Source organism: Theropithecus gelada, chromosome 19, assembly GCF_003255815.1.
Source record: "Theropithecus gelada isolate Dixy chromosome 19, Tgel_1.0, whole genome shotgun sequence".
Classification (NCBI taxonomy): Eukaryota; Metazoa; Chordata; class Mammalia; order Primates; family Cercopithecidae; genus Theropithecus; species Theropithecus gelada.
In genome coordinates, this window is record NC_037687.1 from 20322237 (window position 1) to 20347444 (window position 25208).

A 25208-nucleotide genomic window follows, 5' to 3' on the forward strand; every position below is an offset into this window, starting at 1 on the left:
TATGTAATTATTAATGAAGTGTATAAATATTTGTAACTAAATTTTCGAAACTAACTCTATATTTTACCTTTCTAGAACATTGCAGTTCAGACCAGGCACATTCCAGGCAGACAGGAGCCACATATGGAAGCTCTGATGTCAGTGTTGTGAAGGGCCAGAGGTGAAGGAAGAGCCTCTCCCTACCAAAATCTCTCCTCAGTTCCAAGGATGGAACAGATAGTGGCCATAGAAAGAGCTGAGGGCAGCAGGAATAAAATAGCCACAGGTAAACCACTGCTGGCCACCTGTTGTCCCCCTTTCTTTTAGAGATCAAGCAGTGAACAAAGGGTGATGGGGCCACAGGAGAAAAAAATTATGTCTTCAGTTCTGTCCACATTCTTGAACTCCAAAGTTTAGATATGGAAAAAATATATTAAAAGCACTTATTTTGCGGCCGGGCACGGTGGCTCAAGCCTGTAATCCCAGCACTTTGGGAGGCCGAGACGGGCGGATCATGAGGTCAGGAGATCGAGACCATCCTGGCTAATACGGTGAAACCCCGTCTCTACTAAAAAATACAAAAAACTAGCCGGGCGAAGTGGCGGGTGCCTGTAGTCCCAGCTACTCAGGAGGCTGAGGCACGAGAATGGCGTGAACCCGAGAGGAGGAGCTTGCAGTGAGCTGAGATCCGGCCACTGCACTCCAGCCTGGGTGACAGAGCAAGACTCCGTCTCAAAAAAAAAAAAAAAAAAAAAAAGCACTTATTTTGCTATTTGGCCTTGGCCCTAATTGTCTGGCTGTGGTTATCGGTTTTCTCGAGTGTTGACTGAACTCCTGGAGTGACTGCACAGGACATCAGCTGATCTGCCCACCTCGGCCTTTGGAAGTGCTGGGATTACAGGTGTGAGCCACTGTGTCCGGCCAAAATCTTCTACATACAAGTGTGTGCCATGGGTGCACGCAAGAGACTGTTTTTGATTTCTGTCATTTGTAGAGTCATAAGAAAAAAACAGTGAACAAAGAGTGTATGATAGCAGAGATGTCTTGATTTTTGATCTTGTAAAAAAAAAAAAGTGTATCTGGGCTGGGCACGGTGGCTCACGCTTGTAATCCCAGCACGTTGGGAGGCTGAGGCAGGTGGATCACAAGGTCAGGAGTTCGAGACCAGCCTGGCCAATGTGGTGAAACCCTGACTCTACTAAAAATACAAAAACTAGCCTGGCATGGTGACACGTGCCTGTAGTCCCAGCTACTTGGGAGGCTGAGGCAGAAGAATCACTTGAACCCAGAGCTGGACATTGCAGTGAGCCATTACCACACCACTGCACTCCAGCCTGGATGACAAAGCAAGGCTCTGTCTCAAAAAAAAAAAAAAAGCTATCTATACTAATGTTGCCATCTGTTCTTGAGAAGAAACTTTACTGGTTAGCTTTACCTTAAGATCTCCAATGGGTATACAATTTCAAATGTTTGCAGGGGCCCTTCTGAGTCATGAGATTATCAACCCAAGGTTCGAGGTCCTGAAGTCTTGCTGCAGTGTAGATGGCAGGCAGACTCAATCTCTGGCTTCTAGATTATAAAGAGTTTTACTGTCCTCAGTCAGTAGACCATTAAAAGCATTCTTTACCTGGTAAAAATATGCTTTGCCATAATGCACTGAAGCTTTGCTGCATTTAATCATATTAGACTTCAGTAGCAGAAGATACATGAGGTTCTATTATCAGGTGCGTAAGCTTTCCAATGACTATTTTATAATAGTCAACACATTTTTTTCACTCTCAGTGAATCTGATTGTCATTAATCTCAATTACAATAGAAATCCAGTTCATTTAGTTAGCTTTGCTTAACACTATTTTATCGGGGCTCGGTACAGTGGCTCACTCCTTTAATCTCAGCACTTTGGGAGACTGAGTTAAGTGGATCACTTGAGGTCAGGAGCTCAAGACCAGCCTGGCCAACATGGTGAAACCTCGTTTCTACTAAAAATACAAAAATTAGCCGGGCATGGTGGCAGGCGCCACCATGCTGCTTAGGAGGCTGAGGCAGGATAATGGCTTGAATCTGAGAGGCGGGAGTTGCAGTGAGTTGAGATGGCACCACTGTACTACAGCCTGGGTGACTGAGTGAGACTCAGTCTCAAAGAAAAAAAAATAAAATAAAACACTATTGCATCTGTAATACCTATTTAACAGTTTTATAACTTGTCTAGTGAAATAAGCACCTTTAGTATTGGAGACTTTTTTAGAAATATCCTATGAGCAAAACATATTTCTTAATATCCTTTTAGCTACTGTTATAACATCAGACTTTTCGCTTGAGAAAACCTGTGTTCTTTTTTGTCTTGTTTTGTTTTGTTTGAGATGGAGTTTCGCTCTTGTTGCCTAGGCTGGAGTATAATGGCACGATCTCGGCTCACCACAACCTCTGCCTTCTGGGTTCAAGTGATTCTCCTGCCTCAGCCTCCTGAGTGAGTAGTGAGTAGCTGGGATTACAGGCATGAGCCATTGCGCCCACCCTGCTGCTTTATATTTCTGAGTAGTTTTCTGTTGTGTGGATGCTCTAGAATGTGTGAATTTATTTTCCTATTGATAGACATTTGGGCTGTTTCTTGCTTTGAGCTATTTTGATTAAAACTTCCATGAATGCTTTTACACATATATTTTTTAATATTTAACTTAATTCTTTATCAGCATGTGTCACATCTTTGCATTATTTTACTTGTTACTCAAGAGATTACAATATGTGTCCTTTTCAAAATTTCAACTTTTATCATAAATACAGAGGTTACATTTAAAGGTTTGTTACATGAGAATATTGCATCCAGCTAGTAAGCATAGTACCTAATATGTAGTTTTTCAACCCTTGCCCCCCTCCCTTTCATCCCCCTCTAGTAGTCCTCTTTAGAGGACAATGTACATCTTTAACATAACACATAATATTATATAACATAATACAGTACTACATGGTTTTCATAAATGTAAAATATAAAAACCTTATGACAGAAAAATTCTATTTTCTTCTTTGAGCTTTTGTGCTGCTGTTACAATTTTACATCTACGTATTATAAATCCAATAATAGAGAGTCATAATTGTTGCTTTTATTAGTCATAGGTTGCTTTAAAAATGAAGGGAACAATTTAGTCAGATACTTTGGTGCTATGCAAATATACTGCTTTTTTTTTTTTTTGAGACACACCCGCCTCGGCCTCCCAAAATGCTGGGATTACAGGTGTGAGCCACCGCGCCCGGCCGTACACTGCTTATTTTTTAAGTGTTAATTACAATTTTTACACTCCTCAGTTAGCCTTGGATACAATAATAACTGTGGTGGTTTTGTGATGATTTCTTTAGCATTTTATCTATGTTGATTAGTATTTGGAATTCTGTAAAAAGTATTTGCCCTCTCCTTTTTGTTTGTTTGTTTGTTTAAATATTTTTATTTCAGTGTGAATGCATGGGTATTTATTTGATTTGACTTGATTTATTTTATAGGTCAGTGTTTTAATTACTCATTTGGATGCTTTTGTTGTTCCAGATTGAACCATTGGGAGTTCTTTCAGGCTGGCTCCCTTTGACATGTTCCCATCATTTTTTTAAAGAGCTTAAAAACAAACAAACAAACAAACAAACAAAAAAAACATTTTGAAGCCGAGCTCAGTGGTTCACACCTGTAATCCCAGCACTTTGGGAGGCCGAGGTAGGTGGATCACCCAAGGTCAGGAGTTCAAGACAAGCCTGGCCAACATGGTGAAACCCCATCTCTACTAAAAATTAGCCGGGCATGGTGGCACCTATAATCCCAGCTACTCAGGAGGCTGAGAGAGGAGAATTGTTTGAACTCAGGAGGTGGAGGTTGCAGTGAGCAGAGATCGCGCCACTGCACTCCAGCCTCCAACGTGGGCAACAAGAGCAAAACTGTCTCAAAAAAAGAAAAAAAAGCATTTTGGCTCTACAGGATACTCTACATAACCTATGAATTATCTGATAAGAACAAGAACTGAAAACAATGGAAACTGGGAGATGTAATAAGACCCTGAGTTTTGGTCACACTGTGACCTGTGTGGGACCCTAACCAAAATGTGAGAATTTTTTTTTTTTTTTTTTTTTTTGAGACTGAGTCTGGCTCTGTCGCCCAGGCTGGAGTGCAGTGGCCGGATCTCAGCTCACTGCAAGCTCCGCCTCCCGGGTTCACGCCATTCTCCTGCCTCAGCCTCCCGAGTAGCTGGGACCACAGGCGCCCGCCACTTCGCCCGGCTAGTTTTTTGTATTTTTTAGTAGAGACGGGGTTTCACCATGTTAGCCAGGATGGTCTCGATCTCCTGACCTCGTGATCCACCCGTCTCGGCCTCCCAAAGTGCTGGGATTACAGGCTTGAGCCACCGCGCCCGGCAAATGTGAGAATTTTTAACACAAAATTGTAGACCATCATTCTGGACTGATCTTGTTCACTAGGCCCAAACAGCCTAAACAAAACCAAAATGGAGTCACTCATGCTAAATGTGACATAATTAAACTGAAAATTTAAGAAAATAGGTAGATCCTAAAGCAGGTCTTTTTTTTGTTATTATTATTTTTTATTTTTATTTTATTTATTTATTTTTTTTTTTTGAGACAGAGTCTCGCTCTGTCGCCCAGGCTGGAGTGCAGTGGCCGGATCTCAGCTCACTGCAAGCTCCGCCTCCTGGGTTTACGCCATTCTCCTGCCTCAGCCTCCCGAGTAGCTGGGACTGCAGGCGCCCGCCACCTCGCCCGGCTAGTTTTTTGTATTTTTTAGTAGAGACGGGGTTTCACGGGGTTAGCCAGGATGGTCTCGATTTCCTGACCTCGTGATCCGCCCGTCTCGGCCTCCCAAAGTGCTGGGATTACAGGCTTGAGCCACCGCGCCCGGCCTTTTTTTTAATTTTAAAGAGCAGATTGCAACACAAGGAGGACTCCTCTACTGTAACCCTTAAAAAATAATAATTACCAGAAATCCTTGTTTCCACTTAAAAAAATCCATAGTTCTGCTATTTTACAGTGGGATTTGAGACTAAATAAGTACATTTTTGAGGGTGACAGCATGATATCAATATAAAGTTTTGGTCTATCTCTCAAAATTGACAAAATGACCAAAAACAAGAAATTGTTAAATTAATTATAGCCTAAAGCTGCCCCCTTTCCTGTTCAATTTTGCTCAATAGGTTTTTTTTTTTTTTTTTGTACATAGTAAACTGAAACCTAGCTGGATATATAAATAGACTGTAACTTATTATTGTACCAACCACTGTGTTTTCACTAATAAAATAACATCAAGTGTTCAAGCCATGTTCAAACAAGGCAAATCCCAAGCTGCAGTCAGTCTGGCTGTTTCTGTACCTCACGTCCATTTTCTATATGTCCCTTTGCTTTTTTCTGTCCATAGATCTGTTTTCATCGTGTGGCTGTGCTGGAGTCTCTCTGATCCTGCTCTGGATTCACAGGTTGCCCAATTTGCAAATTATTCTGCGCTCAAATAAACTCTGTTAAATATAATTTCTCTGAAGTTTTTTTCTTTTAGGCTGGGCGCGGTGACTTACGCTTGTAATCCCAGCACTTTGGGAGGCTGAGGCGTGTGGATCACAAGGTCAGGAGTTCGAGACAAGCCTGGCCAACATGGTGAAACCCCGTCTCTACCAAAAATACAAAAAAAAATTAGCTGGGCATAGTGGCGCACACCTGTAATCCCAGCTACTTGGGAGCCTGAGGCAGGAGAATCAATGAACCCGGGAGGCAGATATTGCAGTGAGCAGAGATCAGGCCACTGCACTCCAGCCTGGGCAACAGAGCAAGACTTGGTCTCAAAAAAAAAAATTTTTTTTTTCTTTTCTAAGTTTTCAATTTTTTTTCTATGATGAAATATAAATAATGTGTTGTTGGTCTCTTGATTTCCTAAATTCATCCCTCAGCTATTTCCTTACATTATTCTATCTCTTTCCAAAATGCTTCTTCAATTTCTTTTCTTTTTTTGAGACGGGTCTCACCCGATCACCCAGTCTTGATTGCAGTGGTGTAACCAATCATGGCTTACTGCAGCCTTCACCTTCCAGGCTCAAGCAATCCGCCTGCCTCTGCCACCTAAGTAACTGGGACTATAGGCATGCACCACCATGTCTTATTTTATTTTTCATGGAAACGACATCTTATTATGTTGCCCAGCCTGCACTGGAACTTCTGAGCTCACCTAATTCTCCCGTCTCAGCCTACCAAAGTGCTAAAAATACAGGTATGAGCCAGCTAGTGCTTCTACAATTTCTTGAGATGATTATTCCCAATGATAAACAGTACTGAGCACAAATCTGAAAGGAATGTGGCTTCTTTTGTAGAAGTATCACTCTCCAGGATTTCAAGGGTCTAGGGCAGGGTAGCTACTTTCGTAGTGTGATCTATGGAGGTGCATGGGCTTTGGAGTCAGAGTTAATCCTGAGTTTCAGCCCAGCCACTTAGTATCCATGGGTCTTTGGACAAGTTGCTTGATGTGGAAGAGTTCTACGAACCACATATGGAAAAAAAGTAGAATGATACTGATTGCAAAATGGTGGCAATTTTTCATCCTTTCTGTGTCCGTGCCAATTGCCAGGTGCATTTACAGCTGTTTCCATCAAGATCCAGCATCTGTTTTCCAAACCCTAGATCTGGCTGGCCTTATTGTCTCTGGGTGGTAGAAACTTGCGAACATGACAGTGGGCTACTTTGGGGCCCAGGCTCAAATGGTCTTGAATGCTTCTGCTTTTCTTTCAGAATGCTGCCATCTGCATGAATAAAGCCATGTTAGCCAGTTGGAAAATAAGATACAATGGGGAGGAGAAGCAAGGTGCCCCTGTTGACAGTCCCAGAACTAAAATCTCATCCCCAGAAGCACAGCTGGCTAGTCAACAAGCAGCTGATGATACATACCTCAAGGAGCTCAGCTGAGACCGGAATAACGACCCCACTCAGCCTAGCCTAAATGGCTGAACATCTCAATTATGAACTAATAAGTTTTGGATGATTTGTTATGCTAAAACGGCTAATACATGTACCCAGTGCAGATAGGATGCCAGGATTCAATGACAGGTTAATTATTAGTTACCTTCTAACAGTGGGCACCCTATAGGTACTGATTTTTTCCCCTGATTTAAAGTTGGATGTCTTGTAAGAGAATGTTGAGTAATGCAGAAATACAGGTAGACATGTACGCATGGGATTGGCGCTTATACCTGCGTAGTCCCACACACCACAGGAGAAAACAGATACCTACAGCCTGACCATTAGGGCCAAGGCCAATAGCAAAATAAGTTTTGCCTTTAATCTATTTTCTCCATATCTAAACATTTGAGATCAAGAGCGTGGACAGATCTGAAGACATAGAGTTTTATTATCCCCAACATTCTTTGTTCACTGTCTGATCTCTGAAAGAAAATGGGCAACAGGTGGCCATCACTGGTCTTCTTTTTTTTTTTTTTTTTTTTTGAGACGGAGTCTCGCGCTGTCGCCCAGGCTGGAGTGCAGTGGCACGATCTCGGCTCACTGCAAGCTCCGCCTCCCGGGTTCACGCCATTCTCCCGCCTCAGCCTCCTGAGTAGCTGGGACTACAGGCGCCCACCACCGCGCCCGGCTAATTTTTTGTATTTTTAGTAGAGACGGGGTTTCACTGTGGTCTCGATCTCCTGACCTTGTGATCCGCCCGCCTCGGCCTCCCAAAGTGCTGGGATTACAGGCGTGAGCCACCGCGCCCGGCCCTGGTCTTCTTGTGGTTATTTTATTTCTGCTGCCCTCTGCTCTTTCCATGGCCACTATCTCTTCCACCCTCAGAACTGAAGGGAGATGTTGGTAGAGAGAGGCTCTGCCTTCACCTCTGGCAGCAAAGGTTTTCTGGGGCCCTTCATCCCCCGACATCAGAGCTGCACTTCAATGTGGAAGCTTTGGTTATGTGTGGCTCCTGGGTGCCTGGAATGTTCCTGGTCTGAACTGCGATGTGCTAACACCGAGTTAGTTTCAAAGATTTCGTTTCAAATATTTATATACTTTATTAAAAATCACATATTTCTTACATATTAAAATGAAAATTTTTTCGTATTTTGGGTTAATTAAATTGTTACAATCAATTCAACCTGTTCCTTTTTTCTTTTAAAAGTTTGGTTACTAGAGAATTTAAAATTTACATGTGGCTCACATTTTATTTCAGAAAATTACCTCCGTTCTAAAATTTCAGCCTGCCTGCTCAAAGACCAGAAGCCGGGAAGGTCATAAAATCCGAAATTTTAAAATAATTATTATATTCTTTTCATTTGTGAATAGGCATACAGTATGTTATTCATAAATGCATGTGACTTTACACACAAGGTTAAATGCAAATACCATCTGGGGTGGGCCTGGCTCAGCTCAAGGAGGAAGCCCTGCCTAAGAAGGCTGCAGCCAAGACTGTCACTCTTTCTTCACTCAGCCCAGCATCTGATCGCATCTTCTGTCACTCAGGGCCTGAGAGGGTGGGGTTTTAAACGTTATCCAATCAGCGACGCTAGACTGGGAACCGTCCAATCAGGCACGCAGCTGGAGCGGACAGGACGGCTTCCGGGATGTGGCGGGGCCTTTGTCTCTCACTGCAGCCTGAGCTCCAGGTGTTGCCTTCATTGCTCTGTGTCCTCTGCTCCTAGAGGCCCGGCCTCTGTGACCCTGTGACCTGCAGGTATTGGGAATCCACAGCTAAGACACCGGGACCCCCTGAAAGCCTAGAAATGGTGAGAGTGCTGGGTCGGACATCCCGAGAGAAGGGGAAGGGCTGGTTGTAACCGGTGGGAAGTGGCTGTGGCGGGACTCAGGCCTCCCTGCAGTCAGCTCCGCAGTCTGCGCCCCGAGTTCTCCTTGCCCAGCTCGGCCTCAGTCCCAGCCATAAGATGGCGGCTGCGCTGACAGTCGGTACCCCGGGCGTCCTGTCACTTCCTTGTGCAGTGATTGTGCCCTGGCCTGGAGCCCTCTCTGGGCAGCTCTGCCCCCGCAGCGCCGCATCTTTCCCAGATTGTGCAGGGACCACGGGAGGGTCTTTAGGGGACAATTCCGACTTGGGGTGCGGGTTCATGAATGGGAAGAGCTTTGTTCCGTGGGGCTCCCGGTTCCTCTTGCCTTCTGTTACAAATATATGAGAGTCACTACAAAAACATTAAATAATATAATCAAAGAGTGATTCAAAAATTGTGAAGCTCCCAGCTGTGGTTTGTAATTTGTGGTTCATGGGCGGGGCTTGAAAAGACTTTTATAAAAAGCATGATGAAGAAAACCAAATTCAGTAATTGGTTAGGTAGAGTTACATAGTTTCTTAATTTGTACAATAAAAGTGAAAATTTCCTGATTGTGTAATCAGAGGTTAATTGGCAGTTTATAGTTGGTTAAGGCTGAATTTTGTTTCTCTCAATGCAGTAATGTACTAAAAAATGCACTTCAGTTAGATTTTTTTTTGAGTAGGAACCCAGAGACTAGAGACACCTCAGTCTAATTGCCTGCTTTTTAATTATTTTCACAGTCCACAGGGAGCTGATTTTCCGCTGCATTTTTCACCTGTGTCCCAAGCAGGTTCTTAAGTCTAACCGCCATTCCCCATTTCTCCAGCATCACTGGCTTGCAGTAAGATACTAAATTTCCAGTTCCTTCTGGCGTTTCCAAATGCCAGCTTTTCCTCCCTAATTCACGTTATCGCCTATTTGTCTTTTAGTGTACTTTTCTATACCGTATTTTAATTAATTATTGTTTGACAAAGCATTAAATGACGCTTTTTAAAAGGTTTGTTATCTGTAAATATTTCCCATGAGAAGAAAGCAAAGAATAATCCCCTGACACTGTACTGTAAAAGCTCTCTGTGCCTCTTCTCCTTGAATCTTCTCTAGGCACAGAGATCTTGTCAGAATGTTTTTAGGTCAAGGTTTTCCTTTGGAAACTTTATGGGGTGATGTGTCCTTAGCAACCTTTTAGTTTTTTTCTGGTCATGGATTTCAGTACTGTCTGGGGATAAACCAAGATATCCACTGTGGTTATGTCAGCTAAAGTGCCTAGTGAATATCAGCTTCTGGTTTATTTTCTTCCATAGGAAGACCTGAGGTCTGGAATGTATCCTCTCAAGGGAGCAAGTGGATGCCCTGCGGCTGAGAGGAATCTTCTGGTGTACTCTTATTTTGAAAAGGTAACCTCTTGAGACATTAAAATTGTCTACACCCAACCCAGCTTTCATTTCTTGGGGACACATTGCTGGTCAGCCAAGCAGATGCTGGAGCTGAGAGGAAAACCCAGAAATAATTTCTGCCCCCTGGATTGTCTAAGGGGGCAGAAAGATAATGAAATAAATATAGTGGAAGAAAAATAGTGTTAAAAAGTGAAAAATTTGTGGCAGATAAAATAGTATCCCAAAAGACCAGAAAAAAACAAAACAAACAGAAAAAAAACTTGACTCTAGTGAGATGGTGTAAGAATTTGCAAAGTAAAATACCTCTGGAGCAGTCTCTGAGAAATACTGCAGTGTCTCCTGAATGGGTGGTTCATGAGCACATAAGTGAGTCGGAGTGGGTGGAAGAATCTCTCAAGCGATTGAGTGGCCCGAATTGAAACATGAGTCAGACACACATTTGTTTTTTAATCAGCACTGCCACTCCCTGGGTTTGTCACCTTGAAAATATTTGGTTACTTATTTTGACCTCACTTTTTTAGCTGTAAATTGCATTATATTAGCAGGGCTTGAAAGGTAGGACATTTTTTTTTTTTTTTAAACAGAGTTTCACTCTTGCTGCCCAGGCTGGAGTGCAGTGGCTTGATCTTGGCTCACTGCAACCTCCACCTCCCAGGTTCAAGCAATTCTCCTACCTCATCCTCCTAAGTAGCTGAGATTACAGGCACACACCACCACACCCAGCTAATTTTTTGTATTTTTTTAGTAGAGACGGGGTTTCACCATGTTGGCCAGGCTGGTCTCGAACTCCTGACCTCAGATAATCTGCCTGCCTCGGCCTCCTCAAGTGCTGGGATTACAGGCATGAGCCACTGTGCCTGGCAGGTAGGAAAATATTTATAAAGTGCATAAAAGAGGTGGGTTTAAAAAAAATTAATATCTAATTTTATATTCCATTTGTTAAAAATTCTCATTTACCTTTTTCTTTCCCAGAGTGAGTTTTGTACAGGTTTTCTCAGGTGTGTTTTTTTTTTATGGCTGGGTGCATTCAAACAGAATTCCAAGGCTTAGCTTTTAGAATGCTAGCTACCAAGGAAAAGAATAGGGGAAAATCTCTATTCTATTTTGACTGTAGAGAATGAATACATTTCCATGAGATAATATGGTAGATAATTGGTGAGTTACATAGATTCGTGAAAATATCAGTTCCTCTTTTTGCAGGGTAAATTTGTGACAGTGAGTATCTCTATTAAAATCCTGTTATCTTGATTTCTGAGTTTCATGCTAAATTTTATGAGATGAAACTTGGTGTCACCTAGAAGTGTTCCCGTATGACTAATTGTTTACTATGTGGTTTTTAATGAAAACAATAAAATAATAGATATGTTGTCTGAAAGGAATAGATACTTTTGCTTTTCTTATTGAGGTACAAAATGTAAGTACCTTAAAATTTCCTTCCCTGTGTTTGAGTAATTTTGCTGGATTTTTCAAACACATAATTTCAAAAACCAAGTGAGTAACTCTAACATGGAAATTAAAGCTTGAGCCCAGTGACTAAGAGCTAAGGCTAATATTGAGGCTGCAAAAGGAGGTTATTAAAGACCCACCTACGCGGTGGCTCACGCCTGTAATCCCAGCATTTTGGGAGGCCGAGGTGGGTGGATCACGAGGTCAGGAAATCAAGACCATCCTGGCTAACACAGTGAAACCCCGTCTCTACTAAAAATACTAAAAAATTAGCCGGGCTGAGGCTGAGGCAGGAGAATGGCCTGAACCTGGGAGGCGGAGCTAGCAGTGAACCAAGATCGCGCCACTGCTCTCCAGCCTGGGCGACAGAGCGAGACTCCATCTAAAAAAAAACAAAGAAACAAATAAAGGCCATTGTAGTTTTTTTCTGGGTAGCCTCCCCTGCAGATGTCCAGCCTGCTCACCCTAGCCATGGAAGAAGCCTTTCTGCTGACACAACCCTGGAAAGCTGGGGACCCACAGGCAAAGGCAGTTAGGGTTAAGATGAAAGGGGACTGACAGGGTCTTACTGATGATGATGTTACTGTTTTGAGGCAGTTTCTAGACTTGGATATCAAACAAAGTTAGATTTATGTTAAAAAAAAAAAATTGAATTCCAAAAGAGTATTGCAACAGGAAGAAGTACCAATTATAAAAACTTTTAAGTATTGGGAAGTTTAGGCTGACAAGGGCTTCCTTTCCTAGGGAGGAGCAAACAAGATTAGAGAGAAGGTGGGAGGGGAATGGCAAATGAAGGGTGAAAAATCAGATTTTAGATCAGAGAATGTTTTGCCATGAAATCAGCATGTTCTTAGAAGGACATAAAATTAGGTTGTATGTTGACTCAGACTGAGGATAGTTCAAAGTTCTGGAGCCTGTGAAAAATTTTATTTAGCCCACTGAAGACAAATTTAGCTGATTCTTTTAATTGGAAAAAGAGGAAAATGTGCAGAGTTCTTACCGGAAAGAGGTCCCAATCTAAGCCCCCCAAGAGGGTTCTTGGATTTTGCTCAAGAAAAAATTCAGGGTGAGTCCACAGAGTAAAGTAAAAGGAAGTATTAAGAAATCTCAAGGTCAGAAGTTTGAGACCAGCCTGATCAACATGGTGAAACCCCATCTCTACTAAAAATGTAAAAATTAGCCAGGCTTGGTGATGCACACCTGTAATCCCAGATACTCAGGAGACTGAGGCAAAATAATCACTTGAACCCAGGAGGCAGAGGTTGCAGTGAGCTGAGATCGTGCCACTGCACTCCAGCCTGGGTGACAGAGTGAGACTGTCTCAAAAAAAAAGGAAAAAAAAAGAGAAGAAAGTAAAGGAATAAAAGAATGGCTTACTCTATAGGCAGAGCAGCCCAAGGGCTGCTGTTTGCACATTTTTATGGTTATTTCTTGATTATATGCTAAACAAGGGGTGGGTTATTTATGCCTCCCAATTTTAGACTATATAGGATAACTTCCTAATGTTTCCATGGTATTTGTAAGCTGTCATGACACTTGTGGGAGTGGTAGCAGTGAGGGCAATCAGAGGTCACTCTCGTCACATCTTGGTTTTGGTGGGTTTTATTTGACTTCTTTATTGCAACCTGTTTTATACACAAGGTCTTTATGACTTGTATCTTGTGCTGACCTTCTATCCTATCCTGTTGCTTAGAATGCCTCACGATCCAGGAATGCAGCCCATGTAGTCTCAGCCCTATTTTACCCAGCCCCTATTCAAGATAGATTTGCTCTGGTTCCTCTGACATCTCCCCCGTCTTTTTCACAAGGGCGCACTTAATCCTAAGGGTTGTAGAGGGATGAAGATCCATGTTCTGTAACTGCTTCATGCTGAATAGGGGTGATAATATTTTTACCTAACTAGTCAGAGTTTTCTTGACCCTGAACAAAACAAAGGATCAGTGACATTTTATGCGAAGTCAGAAAATATTACTTTAGTCTTCTATTAGTTCCGTCCATTCAGTTAATTCCTGTTCTGTTTGATAGTCATGAACATTCCAGTTCTCTATGACTACTGTAAGTTTTTTCTCTATTCTATTGTCACAGTTTCTAAAGTTATCACAAACTTGCATTTAAGGACGTCTGTTGCTCGGTGCAGTGGCTCATGCCTGTAATCTCAGCACTTTGGGAGGCCGAGGCAGGTGGATTATATGAGGTCAGGAGTTCAAGACCAGCCTGACCAACATGGTGAAACTCTGTCTCTACTAAAAATATGTATTAAAAAAAAATAGCTGGACGTGGGGTGGACGCCTGTAATCCCAGCCTAGTTGGGAGGCTGAGGCAAGAGAATTACTCAAACCTGGGAGGCAGAGGTTGCAGTGAGCTGAGATTGCTTCATTGCACTCCAGCCTGGGCAACAGAGCAAGACTCCATCTCGAAAGAAAAAAAAAACAGAACATCTGTCAAAGTTAACTATGAATCATCTTTTGAAGAGTATCAACACAAGATAATTGTCTGGCTGACAAAGTCTTAGGGCAGTCACAGTGAAAAACAAACAAAAAGAAAACCCATGATTGATAAGGAAATTTGGTTAGCTCTGTGTCATACAATAATTTTATGTAATGATTGTGATTATTAATGATGTTTTACCATGAAGTCAGGATGTTCTTAGAAGAGACATAAAATAATGTTGTATTTTGACTGAGACTGAGGATAGTTATATTATCATATTAGTTACATTAGTCATATTAGAATTACAGGAGTTTTCCTTAATTTTGGAACACATACCAATAACATATTTACACAAACATAGTCCAAAAATAGTCAAACATGATTTCACATTTGACAGTCTTTTCTGTGTGATTTTTATGCTAAATGAGCCAAATTTTTACCATTATATTTGTGTATTATTTATGTCAAACCCAATTCTTAATGAATCTTTTTAAAATTTTTTTTTTTTTTTTTTTTTAATACTGAGTCTCGCCCTGTTGCCCAGGCTGGAGTGCTATGGCATGATCTCAGCTCACTGGAACCTCTGCGTCCTGGGTTCAAGCGATTCGCCTGCCTCAGCCTCTTGAGTAGCTGGATTACAGGCGTACACCACAACACCCGGCTAATTTTTTTGTATCTTTAGTAGAGACTGGTTTCACCATGTTGGCCAGGCTGGTCTTGAACTCCTGACCTTGTGATCAGCCCACCTTGTCCTCCCAAAGTGCTGAGATTACAGGCATGAGCCACCATGCACAGCTTCTTAATGAATCTTTATAGACAAATCTAATTTTAATGTTTGACCATAAGGTAATATTCTCATAAACCTTGTATAACTCTTCACAAAGTCCTTGTTGTTAAAGAGTAGATCAGTGCTTTAAGAGAAACCTGTCATTTTTATCTCAATGTTCAATTTCTAGAAAAACTGAATAATATCCATTTAACTTTAGTCAGTATGTTCACACACAGAATTGATTTTGCAATGAAATTTTAGCAAATCTTCCACAGTTTGTTTAAACCTTCAGTTTTATTCTATCTAATTAAAAACATTCCTTTAACCTTTTAATCTAGGCAAAAAAAAAATCCACATTTCCGTGTCTTCTTATAACCTTTTATCAAAAACATATTTCACTTTCTCTGAATTCCTTACATGTAAAACTGTTTTTTAGTAGTCAAAGTTACATGTTACAATGTTAACTCTTAGCAACTTTTACTTTTGATGAAACCCTTGGTAAGTAAGGGATTTTAATTACATACTAGGCGTGGAGTCTAGGACACAGACACAAGTGTAATAAGGTCTGACTCCAGTGTATTAATCGTTAGGGGGTGTGGCTAACTTGATGTGTACCAGGCCTTACCTAGCTATAAAGCAGACAGGTTGTACAGTGAACAGTCATAGTAGCATTTTGAGAAGCCTTTAAGAGGCCTAATAACCTTTAAATTGTACAACATTTCTTGCATAAATTTCCTTTAGTGAATTATTTCATAACTTATACAGACCATCTACAATATGCTTGGGCTTTCTGATTTGTCCTAAACATTCCTCTTTTTAAATAACCAGTCATTTTATTTTAGGTTAATAATTTACTGTACAACATCTTTTCTTATATGAAATGTCTTTTCTTTATAGCCTTTGTATATTTAGGGGGCATGGCTATTTCCATATGTCCCAAGGCCTTATTTAGAATCTACTGGCTTCAAGATAGGTGAATTGAACAATTTTTAAAAGTCAAAGAACCAATTTATGACCTTTATGTATTTGGTAAATCTAATATGTGACCTATATAATTTAGATCAAATGTTTATATTTTGAAGACATTTTTGTTTTCCCAATGATCTTTAAAACTGTTTTTATATCCAAAAGATTACTTGTCACATGAACTAAAAGGTGTTACACTTTTTACTTTTCTGACAAAATATTTGATTTAAGCTCTTATTATTTTTAAACCAATTAATCAGAGTTCTTTCATATCACACACACAACACATGTAAATACAAAGACAGAAGATTCAGTAGTTGTAAAGTTTTTCTTTGTTTCTTTTTTTTTTTTTGAAGGAAAGTTTGTATTATTTTAATTATTTTTATGTGTAGAAAACTCAACAGTATACATTTAACCCAGTTTAGTGGCAAGTTCTTTAGACTTTGCCTTTTTGGGTGTGGCGATCTGAGCCACCGACTTGAGACCCAGAACCTTTCCTCCCCAGTGATGGCAGATCTCATCCTATCTGTCATTGTAATTGGTCCTGATAGCTTCCGCCAGCTTAGCCAAAGCACCTTTGTCTTCTCAGTTAACCTGTGTGAAGACGACAGTGGTGCAGGTCTTCCTGTGGACTAGACGTCCCAGTCTTACCTTCCCCTTGATAATGCAGTAAGAGACTCCCATTTTACAACACAGGGCAGGCAAGAAGACAACTAGCTCGATGGGATCCACGTCAGGTGCAGTCACTACCAGCTGAGCTTTCTTTTTCTCCACCAAGGTGGTGATAGTGTTAACTCCTGCTTGAAGGACAGGTGGTCTTAATGGGGATGTCCCCTTTGCTAGCAGCTTTCTTCTCGTCCTGGGCCAACAGCCTCTGCTTCTCCTCTTGCTTTGTCTCTGGTCTGTACTTGTAGGCCAGCTTAAGCAGCTGAGTAGCTGTTTGGTGGTCCAGGGCCTGGGTGAACTGGTTAATTGCAGAAGAACACTTCTAGCCACTTATAGAGGATGGCTCTCTGCTGCTGCAACCTCATATAGGGGGGCCATTTTGGGTGAGGCCCCTTTTGGGCTGGATGTCCTGCCGAGTGCCACAATTCTTAGGCCTTTTCCCAAACAGGAAATTCACCACTTTCTTGGCCTCCTGCTTGTTCATAACAGCAGGGGCTGGAGCCTCCTTCTTCCCCTAGGCCTTCTTTCCTTTCGGCATCTTGGGTCGGAGGAGGAGAGCTTCTTTGTCAGTTTCTTAATTGGGTTACTAATTTCAGGGTGGAGCCCAGGGCCAGGAAAGCAAGTAGTTTTTATGGCCTAATAAGTAAACAGAGCTGGAAAACAAAACAGATCCCCCTAAATTAAGGGTACCATTTTTACATCAGATCTTGGATCTAAAAAGAAGAGAGTTAGTTCATTCCAAAGGAAGTCTTATTTCTCAGTAGGGGGTGGGGATACCTCCCTATTTCCTGGGCCTGGCCATCTCTGACTCCTTTAAGCAGTATTTTGTCATTCTTGTTATAAAAATCTTTCACCTCCCTGGTTAGCTGTATTCCTAGATATTCCATTCTTTTTGTGGCAATTGTGAATGGGATTATGTTTTTGATTTGGTTTTCGGCTTAGTTATTGTTAATGTAAAGGGATGCTATTGATTTAGTATCCTGAAACTTTGCTGAAGTTGTTTATCAGTTTAAAGAGCTTTTTGCTGAGACTTTAGGGTTTTTGAAGATATGGAATCTTGTCATCTGAACATAAGGATAGTTTGACTTCCTCTCTTCCTTTACTGAATGCCTTTTATTTTAATCTTTTTCCTGATTGCTGTGGCCAGGACTTCCAATTCTATGTAGAATTGGAGTTTTGAGGGAAGGCATTCTTGTCTTGTGCCAGTTTTCAAGGAAGAATGCTAGCTTGTGTCCATTCAGTATGTTGGCTGTAAGTTTGTCATAGATGACTCATTATTTTGAAGTATGTACCTTCAATGCCTAGTTTGTTGAGGGTTTTAAACATGAAGGATGTTAAATTTTTTTGAAAACTTTTTTAGCATCTATTGAGATAATCTTGTGGGTTTTGTCTTTAGTTCTGTTTATATGATGAATAACATTCATTAATTGTTGTATGTCGAAACAACGTTGCATACCAGAGATACAGCCTACTTGATCACACTGGATTGACTTTTTGGTGTTCTCCTGGATTTAGTTTGCCAGTATTTTGTTAAGAATGTTTTCTTCAATGTTCGTCAAGGATATTGACCTGAAATTTTCTATTTTTTGTTTTATCTCTGCCAGGTTTTGGTTTCAGAATGATGCTATTCTTTTTTTTTTTTTTTTTTTTAGGAGGCAGAGTCTCACTCTGTTGCCGTGCTGGAGTGCAGTGGCACAATCTCTGCTTACTGCAACCTCTGCCTCCTGAGCTCAAGCGATTCTCCAGCCTCACCCTCACAAGTTGCTGGGACTACAGGCCTGGGCCACCACGCCCAGGTAATTTTTGTACTTTTAGTAGAGACGGAGTTTCACCATGTTGGCCAGGATGGTCTCAATCCCTTGACCTCATGATCTGCCCGCCTCGCCTTTCAAAGTGCTGGGATTACAGGCATGAGCCACTGCACCTGGCTGATGCTATTCTTATATAATGAGTTGAAAAGGAGTCCCTTTTACTCAGTATTTTTTTTTTTTTTGAGACAGAGTCTCGCTCTGCCGCCCAGGCTGGAGTGCAGTGGCGTGATCTTGGCTCACTGCAAGCCCCGCCTCCCGGGTTCATGCCATTCTCCTGCCTCAGCCTCCCGAGTAGCTGGGTCTACAGGTGCCCGCCACCTCGCCCGGCTAGTTTTTTTTGTATTTTTTAGTAGAGACGGGGTTTCACCGTGTCGCCAGGATGGTCTCGATCTCCTGACCTCGTGATCCGCCCATCTCGGCCTCCCAAAGTGCTGGGATTACAGGCTTGAGCCACCGCGCCCGGCTACTCAGTATTTTAAAATAATTTTGGTAGAATTGACATCAGCTCTTTGTACATCTGGTAGAATTCAGCTGCAAATTTGCCTGGTCCTGTTCTTTTTTTGGTTATTAGGCTATTTATTACTAATTCAATTTTGAAACTTGTTGGCTTATTCAGGGATTCTGTTTTGTTGCTGTTGTTATTGTTCAGTCTTTGGAGGATGTATCTTTGCTGCAAGGTTACAGTCCTCAAGTGTGGCCCAAATGAACTCTCTACTTATATTCATGTTGCCTCAGCTTTTTTTTTTTTTTTTTTTAGGTAGACATATTACTCACAGCGTGCTAGAACAGCCTCTATGAGGAGGTTTTTCCTTTGTACTGTACTTGAGGTAACACCCACGGATGCAAGCCAGGTTGATCTCACCTAGAATCTGCACATAACATTGGCTTCTGCCTGAGATTCACAAGACAGGGCCAGACTTTGGATTGAGAATATACAGAAAACCAACAGGAGGCATTTTCTGCATTGTGAGATGTCAACATAGACATCTGAAACCCCCCTTTGAGAGTGTGGCTTTTTAAGTTTTTTAGATCTTGTTCAGTGACCTGTTACTGTTATGTGAGAGGCTCCAGGTATAAAGAGAGTCTGATGACAGAATCTTTAAGTGTAAACAAGCATCTTAAGAGTAAGAGATCAAGGCCACAAAATATCCAGAGCCGTGATAACCACAACTATACCTACCTGTAAAATGTCATGCTGGAGCAGAATATTCTTGTCCTTCCTCTTACCCAAAAGTGAATGAATCAGGATAGGTGATCCAGGTTCTGGAGCTCCACCAGAGCAGTTCCATTTTCTATTTAGAATCAGCCTGAGTCTCTCCATCCTGGCTTATCAGTAGGCCCTCAGCTTTGGATCACTAAGAACCCTCTCACAATCACCTAGGCATCTTTGAGACATTTAAGGATGTCCAGGGCAGAACTGTGTCAGGCTGACAAGAGTGAATAATTCTGCTTCTCTCAGTATAAGAGAAAGAAGTAATCCTGTGTTTTTTGCTCCCCTCATACAAGAGGTAACTTTAGTTGGTACCAAGATGAGAGTTTCTCCAGTTTCCTGGTACTTAGGTGAAAGACAAAGAGGAGGTCTGGTGACTCAAACAAATAAACTAATTGCTTCCATTACATATGATCATTCAAAACAAAGATGAGCCAGGTGCGGTGGCTCATGCCTGTAATCCCAGCACTTTGGGAGGCCAAGGTGGGTGGATCACGAGGTCAAGATATCAAGACCATCCTGGCCAACATGGTGAAACCCTGTCTTTACTAAAAATACAAAAATTAGCTGTGCTTGGTGGCATGTGCCTATCGTCCCAGCTACTCAGGAGGCTGAGGCAAGAGAGTCTCTTGAACCTGGGAGGCGGAGGTTGCAGTGAGCTGAGATCATGCCACTGAACTCCAGCCTGGTGACAGAGTAAGGCTCCGTCTCAAAAAAAAAAAAAAAAAAAAAAAAAATAGATGAAGCGGTCATGATCCTTATCATCCAGGAACTTTTAGTCTAGACTAGCAACTGGGTACATGGTTGAAGTAAACATCATATGGTTAGTATAATGAATAGATGTGTACAAAAAAACTTGAGCTTTATTTGGGCCACTTTTTTAATATTGTTGTGACTTCTGATATCACTTGAAGGGATATTTATGGACAGGAAAATTGTTATTATTGTTTGTGTTTCTTTTACCTTGCTAAGAATACATATGTATCATCTGATAAAATTATCCTAGAAAACCTTGAGAGATTTAAGTTGCTTACTATTATATGTTATAACATTGACAGGGCAGATTAAAATTACATAAACTCTGGGATTTAAGTTTCTCTTAGGTAAGCTTAGGAAAAACTGAACTGGAAATACCCCAGTGACATAGAGAACAGAGTTCTACAGAGGGTCCACTGCCTAACTCAGGTCTGTTTGTTTAAGATGGAGTTTTGCTCTTATTGCCCAGGCTGGAGTGCAATGGCACAGTCTGGGCTCACTGCAACCTCCACCTCCCAGGTTCAAGTGATTCTCCTGCTTCATTCTCCCGAGTAGCTGGAATTACAGGCTTGCACCACCACACCCGGCTAATTTTTGTATTTTTAGCAGAGACAAGTTTTCTCCATGTTGGTAAGACTGGTCTCGAACTCCCAACCTCAGGTGATTTTCCTGCCTATGCCTCCCAACGTGTTGGGGTTACAGGCATGAGCCACTGCACCGAGCCTTCACCCCTTGTTTTTTGTTTTTGTTTTTTTTTTGAGTTGGAGTCTTTCTCTTGTTTCCCAGGCTGGAGTATAGTGGTGCAATCTTGGCTCACTGCAACCTCCGCCTCCCAGGTTCAAGTGATTCTTGTGCCTCAGCCTCCCAAGTAACTGGGATTACAGGTGCCCGCCACCACACCAAGCTAATTTTGTGTGTGTGTGTGTGTGTGTGTTTTCTTGAGATGGAGTCTTGCTCTGTCGCTCAGGCTGGAATGCAGTAGCATGATCTTGGCTCACTGTAACCTCCACCTACAGGGTTCAAGTGATTCTCCTGCCGCAGCCTCCTGAGTAGCTGGGATTACGGGTGCCCACAACCATGCCCGTCTAATTTTTGTATATTTAGTAGAGACGGATTTTCACCATGTTGGACAGGCCGGTTTTGAACTCCTGACGTCAGGTGATCCACCTGCCTCACCCTCCCAAAGTAATGGGATTACAGGCATGAGCCACTGTACCTGGCAATTTTTGTATTTTTAGTGGAGATAGGGTTTCACCATTTTGGCCGGACTGGTCTTGAACTCCTGACCTCAGGTGATCCACCCACCTCAGCCTCCCAAAGTGCTGGGATTACAGGCATGACCACCACACCCGACCAGATTCACCCTTTTTGGAGCCCTTATTTAGGTCTGGCCCCACCCTGGAGTCTTGCCTCGCAAAACTGATGTGAAATGAGAGATTTTGCTGGTGAATCCTGCTGCCTTTCTAGAGCTGGTGCTCAAAATTTCAGAAACCCAAAAGCAGGTAAATGAGAAAAATAAACTGTATATTTTAGGATCCTAATTTTTAAATTTTGTGTTAAAAACCAGTGCTTACAGAAATATTCCATTTAGCAACTTGTTTTCTATTCCTGCAGATCCAGTAGTTGTTCCACAAGTCACAAAAAAGTAAATATAAACACCTTAAAATTTCTCTAAACTACATTAAATTCTCTCATTCCGTATCCCTCCTGTCTATATTTAGCTTTTATTCTATACATTTTATTTTTAAAAATGACAGAGAAACAGATGAAGAAATAAAAATGCTGAACCCTTTATCTAAATCCTGGGAATTATTGAACACTTAGTACCAACTCCCAGGGTGTTGTGAGGATTAAGTCACATAATGTGTTATTCCCCACACAGTGCTTTGTAACATACTCTTGAGCAGATAGTACCTGCTTAATAAACATTGCATTATTACATGTTTACGTGTTGTTTTTCTAATGCAGACTCATTCAGACATTGTTGCCTTCTGTTTCCTCTGTAAACTTTAAAGAGCCAGCAAAGAATACGAAACTTTTGGATGGAGATTGGTTTCTTCATTTGTACCAGAAATATTTGTGTTATGACAAGAATGCTGAATGTAAGAGACTCTGTGCTGTGCCTGCTTTCTCTAACTAATGCTAATAATGAACCCAGGGGTAGCAATATCAGCATTGCCAGGGCACTTGTTTGAAACACCCATTCATGGACTTTTTCCAAACCTACAGATTCACATTACATAGAGTGGGACCAAAATTCCCAAGTAATTTTGTGTTTTTTTGAGATGGAGTCTAGCTCTGTCACCCAGACTAGAGTGCAATGGCACGATCTCATCTCACTGCAACCTCCACCCCCCAGGTTTAAGCAATTCTCCTGTCTCAGCCTCCTGAGTAGCTGGGATTACAGGCATGCACCACCACACCAGCTAATTTTTTATTTTTAGTAGAGATGAGGTTTCTCCCTGTTTGTCAGGCTGGTCTTGAACTCTGGACCTCAGGTGATCCGCCTACCTCCGCGTCCCAAAGAGTTGAGATTACAGGCATAAGTCACCACTACCTATCCTATTACCAAGTAATTTTTAAGCTCATTAAAACTTGAGAGACAGTGCTTTATCAGCCCACTCCTCTTACTAGGATTACATGGTGAAATCCTGACTCTACTAAAAATATAAAAATTAGCTGGGCGTGGTGGCATGTGCCTGTAATCCCAGCTACTTGGGAGGCTGAGGCAGAAGAATCACTTGAACCCGGGAGGCGGAGGTTGCAGTGAGCTGAGATTGCACCATTACACTTGAGCCTGGTAAGAGAGTGAAACTCCGTCTCAAAAAAAAAAATTTTTTTTTTTTGCAGAAATCTCTTTACTTATGCCCTTTCCACAGTTTCTATTTGTTGTTCTGGATGGAAGCATCCATGTTGTTTTAATGAAGGGCCTCATGTGACTCTAAGGTGAGGCCAGAATCAAGTATGAGGGCTTCAAAATAGATTCATGAGAGTGAAGTGCCACCTTTGCACTAAAGGGTGGTCACAGGGCCTGTTCTGTTTGGGTTTGGTAGGGACAGGGCAGTGTGGCGCATATTTCCATTACTGTAGCAGAATTTGCTGGTGTCTGTGGCAGGGGAGGGCACCTGTGGACAGGAAAAGAGGAACATATATTTTTATTTCCATGGAGCAACTCATTTTTTCCTGAATCTCTTCTGTTATAAAGGAGAGAAATGCATGGACTTTTTGGTCTTGGTCCTTCTGCTGTGGTTGTGAGGCTAGTGTCTCTGTGTGGAGGTGGTGCTGATGCCTTTGAGGGAATTTCCTTAAGATGCAGGTGTTACTTGTTCAGAGAATTTTATCTGAAAAGGATTTCCAGAGAAGGAGGAGAAAGAGGAATAATGGCTTCTTTTCAGCTACACATGTCTCAGATCAATAGCTGTGTCCACTCTGCCTCCTGGAGTGCCATGTGTTTAGTACTTGCAAACCTTCTCTACTTATGTTTTTCTTCCCCAATGAGTTTGTTTCAGGTACTTTAAAAAATTCTTGTGATAGTCAAGGGTCTCTAAAAAATATTTGTTTCTGGCCAGGCATGGTGGCTCATGCCTGTAATCCCAGGATTTTGGGAGTCTGAGACAAGTGGATCACCTGAGGTTGGGAGTTCAAGACCAGCCTGACCAAGATGGATAAACCTCATCTCTACTAAAAATATAAAATGAGCCGGGCGTGGTGTCACATGCCTGTAATCCTAGCTACTAGGAGGCTGAGGCAGGAGAATCACTTGAACCTGGGAGGCAGAGGTTGTAGTGAGCCGAGATCGCACCATTGCACTTCAGCCTGGGCAATGAGAGCAAAACTCTGTCTCAAAAAAAAAAAAAAGTTTCTTGTGTACCAGAGCCTTCTCTACATCATGGCCTTTTATATGCAATGCAGAATTCCTACCATGAATTTTTGATCTGCCATATTGAAAGTGTTCCTTTTGTGACTGTTGAACATGGGAAGATGTGGATACTCAAGATTCCTATCGGGGGAAAGCTGGGGTCCTTAATAAAGATGGAGAACATATATGTTATGGTTTCATCTAAACCCAGGAGGTTCTGAAAAAAGTATTAAGAGATACCTGCTCTCTAGAGTGCTAAAGAAAGACTACTTAAAATCATTATTAAAATTATGGAACGCAAGAGATATCTTGACCTTTGCATAAAACTGATTTTTTTATGGTTAAATTCAGTCTAGAATTGACTTTTTGAGGGGTAATATCTCAGCAGTGATGCTATGTTCTTCTGTGTGCATCAGCACATCATAAAAATTTGTTCTAGTGTAGTTGATATTAATAATTTACTTAGTTAAAGAGCTCTCTGACTTTTTTTTCACTGTAGAGTTAATTATTTTTTTCTTTATTATTAAGTATCTTTATACAGCTAATGTGCATAAACCATCACAATTAATCTGGTTTTTTTCCTTAGGTTTTTTTTTTGTTTGTTTGTTTGTTGTTTTTTTGCATGTATCTGTCTTTGGAAAATGAAGACTCTTATTATTGTTTACAAGCCAGAAAATTTAGGAAAAACACAGTCTCTTTCAGTTGCCTAATGTTTGACAAAATAGTCTTCCTCGGTTAAAAACATTAGCATTACTAGTGACCTTGTTAGAATTTTAAAAACTCAGACTTTATTCCAGACCTTCTGAAAAATATATATATATAAAAAAAAAATCAGGGCCGGGCGCGGTGGCTCAAGCCTGTAATCCCAGCACTTTGGGAGGCCGAGACGGGCGGATCACGAGGTCAGGAGATCGAGACCATCCTGGCTAACATGGTGAAACCCCGTCTCTATTAAGAAATACAAAAAACTAGCCGGGCGAGGTGGCGGGCGTCTGTAGTCCCAGCTACTCGGGAGGCTGAGGCCGGAGAATGGCGTGAACCCGGGAGGCGGAGCTTGCAGTGAGCTGAGATCCGGCCACTGCACTCCAGCCCGGGCGACAGAGCGAGACTCCGTCTCAAAAAAAAAAAAAAAAAAAAAAAAAAAAAAA

At 41.6% G+C, this 25208-nt stretch overlaps 3 protein-coding genes across 5 annotated transcripts in view; 2 read left to right on the forward strand and 1 right to left on the reverse strand.

Moving 5' to 3' along the window:
* The window catches only part of LOC112612817 (zinc finger protein 724-like), a 518258-nt gene that overhangs the window by 393516 nt on the left and 99534 nt on the right, over window positions 1-25208 (reverse strand). The gene's annotated exons all lie outside the window — the stretch shown is intronic.
* ZNF738 (zinc finger protein 738) overlaps window positions 8559-25208 on the forward strand; it is a 167142-nt gene continuing 150492 nt past the window's right edge. For all 3 annotated transcript variants that reach the window (XM_025367749.1, XM_025367750.1, XM_025367754.1), the window contains exon 1: window positions 8559-8714. In XM_025367749.1, the coding sequence (XP_025223534.1) occupies window positions 8712-8714 (3 nt within the window). In that variant the 5' untranslated portion in view covers window positions 8559-8711. The remainder of the gene's footprint in view (window positions 8715-25208) is intronic.
* The window catches only part of LOC112612827 (zinc finger protein 431-like), a 35131-nt gene continuing 18488 nt past the window's right edge, over window positions 8566-25208 (forward strand). Inside the window, 2 exon segments of the mRNA XM_025367775.1 lie at window positions 8566-8714; window positions 10055-10147. Coding sequence (XP_025223560.1) covers window positions 8712-8714; window positions 10055-10147 — 96 coding nt within the window. The 5' untranslated portion in view covers window positions 8566-8711.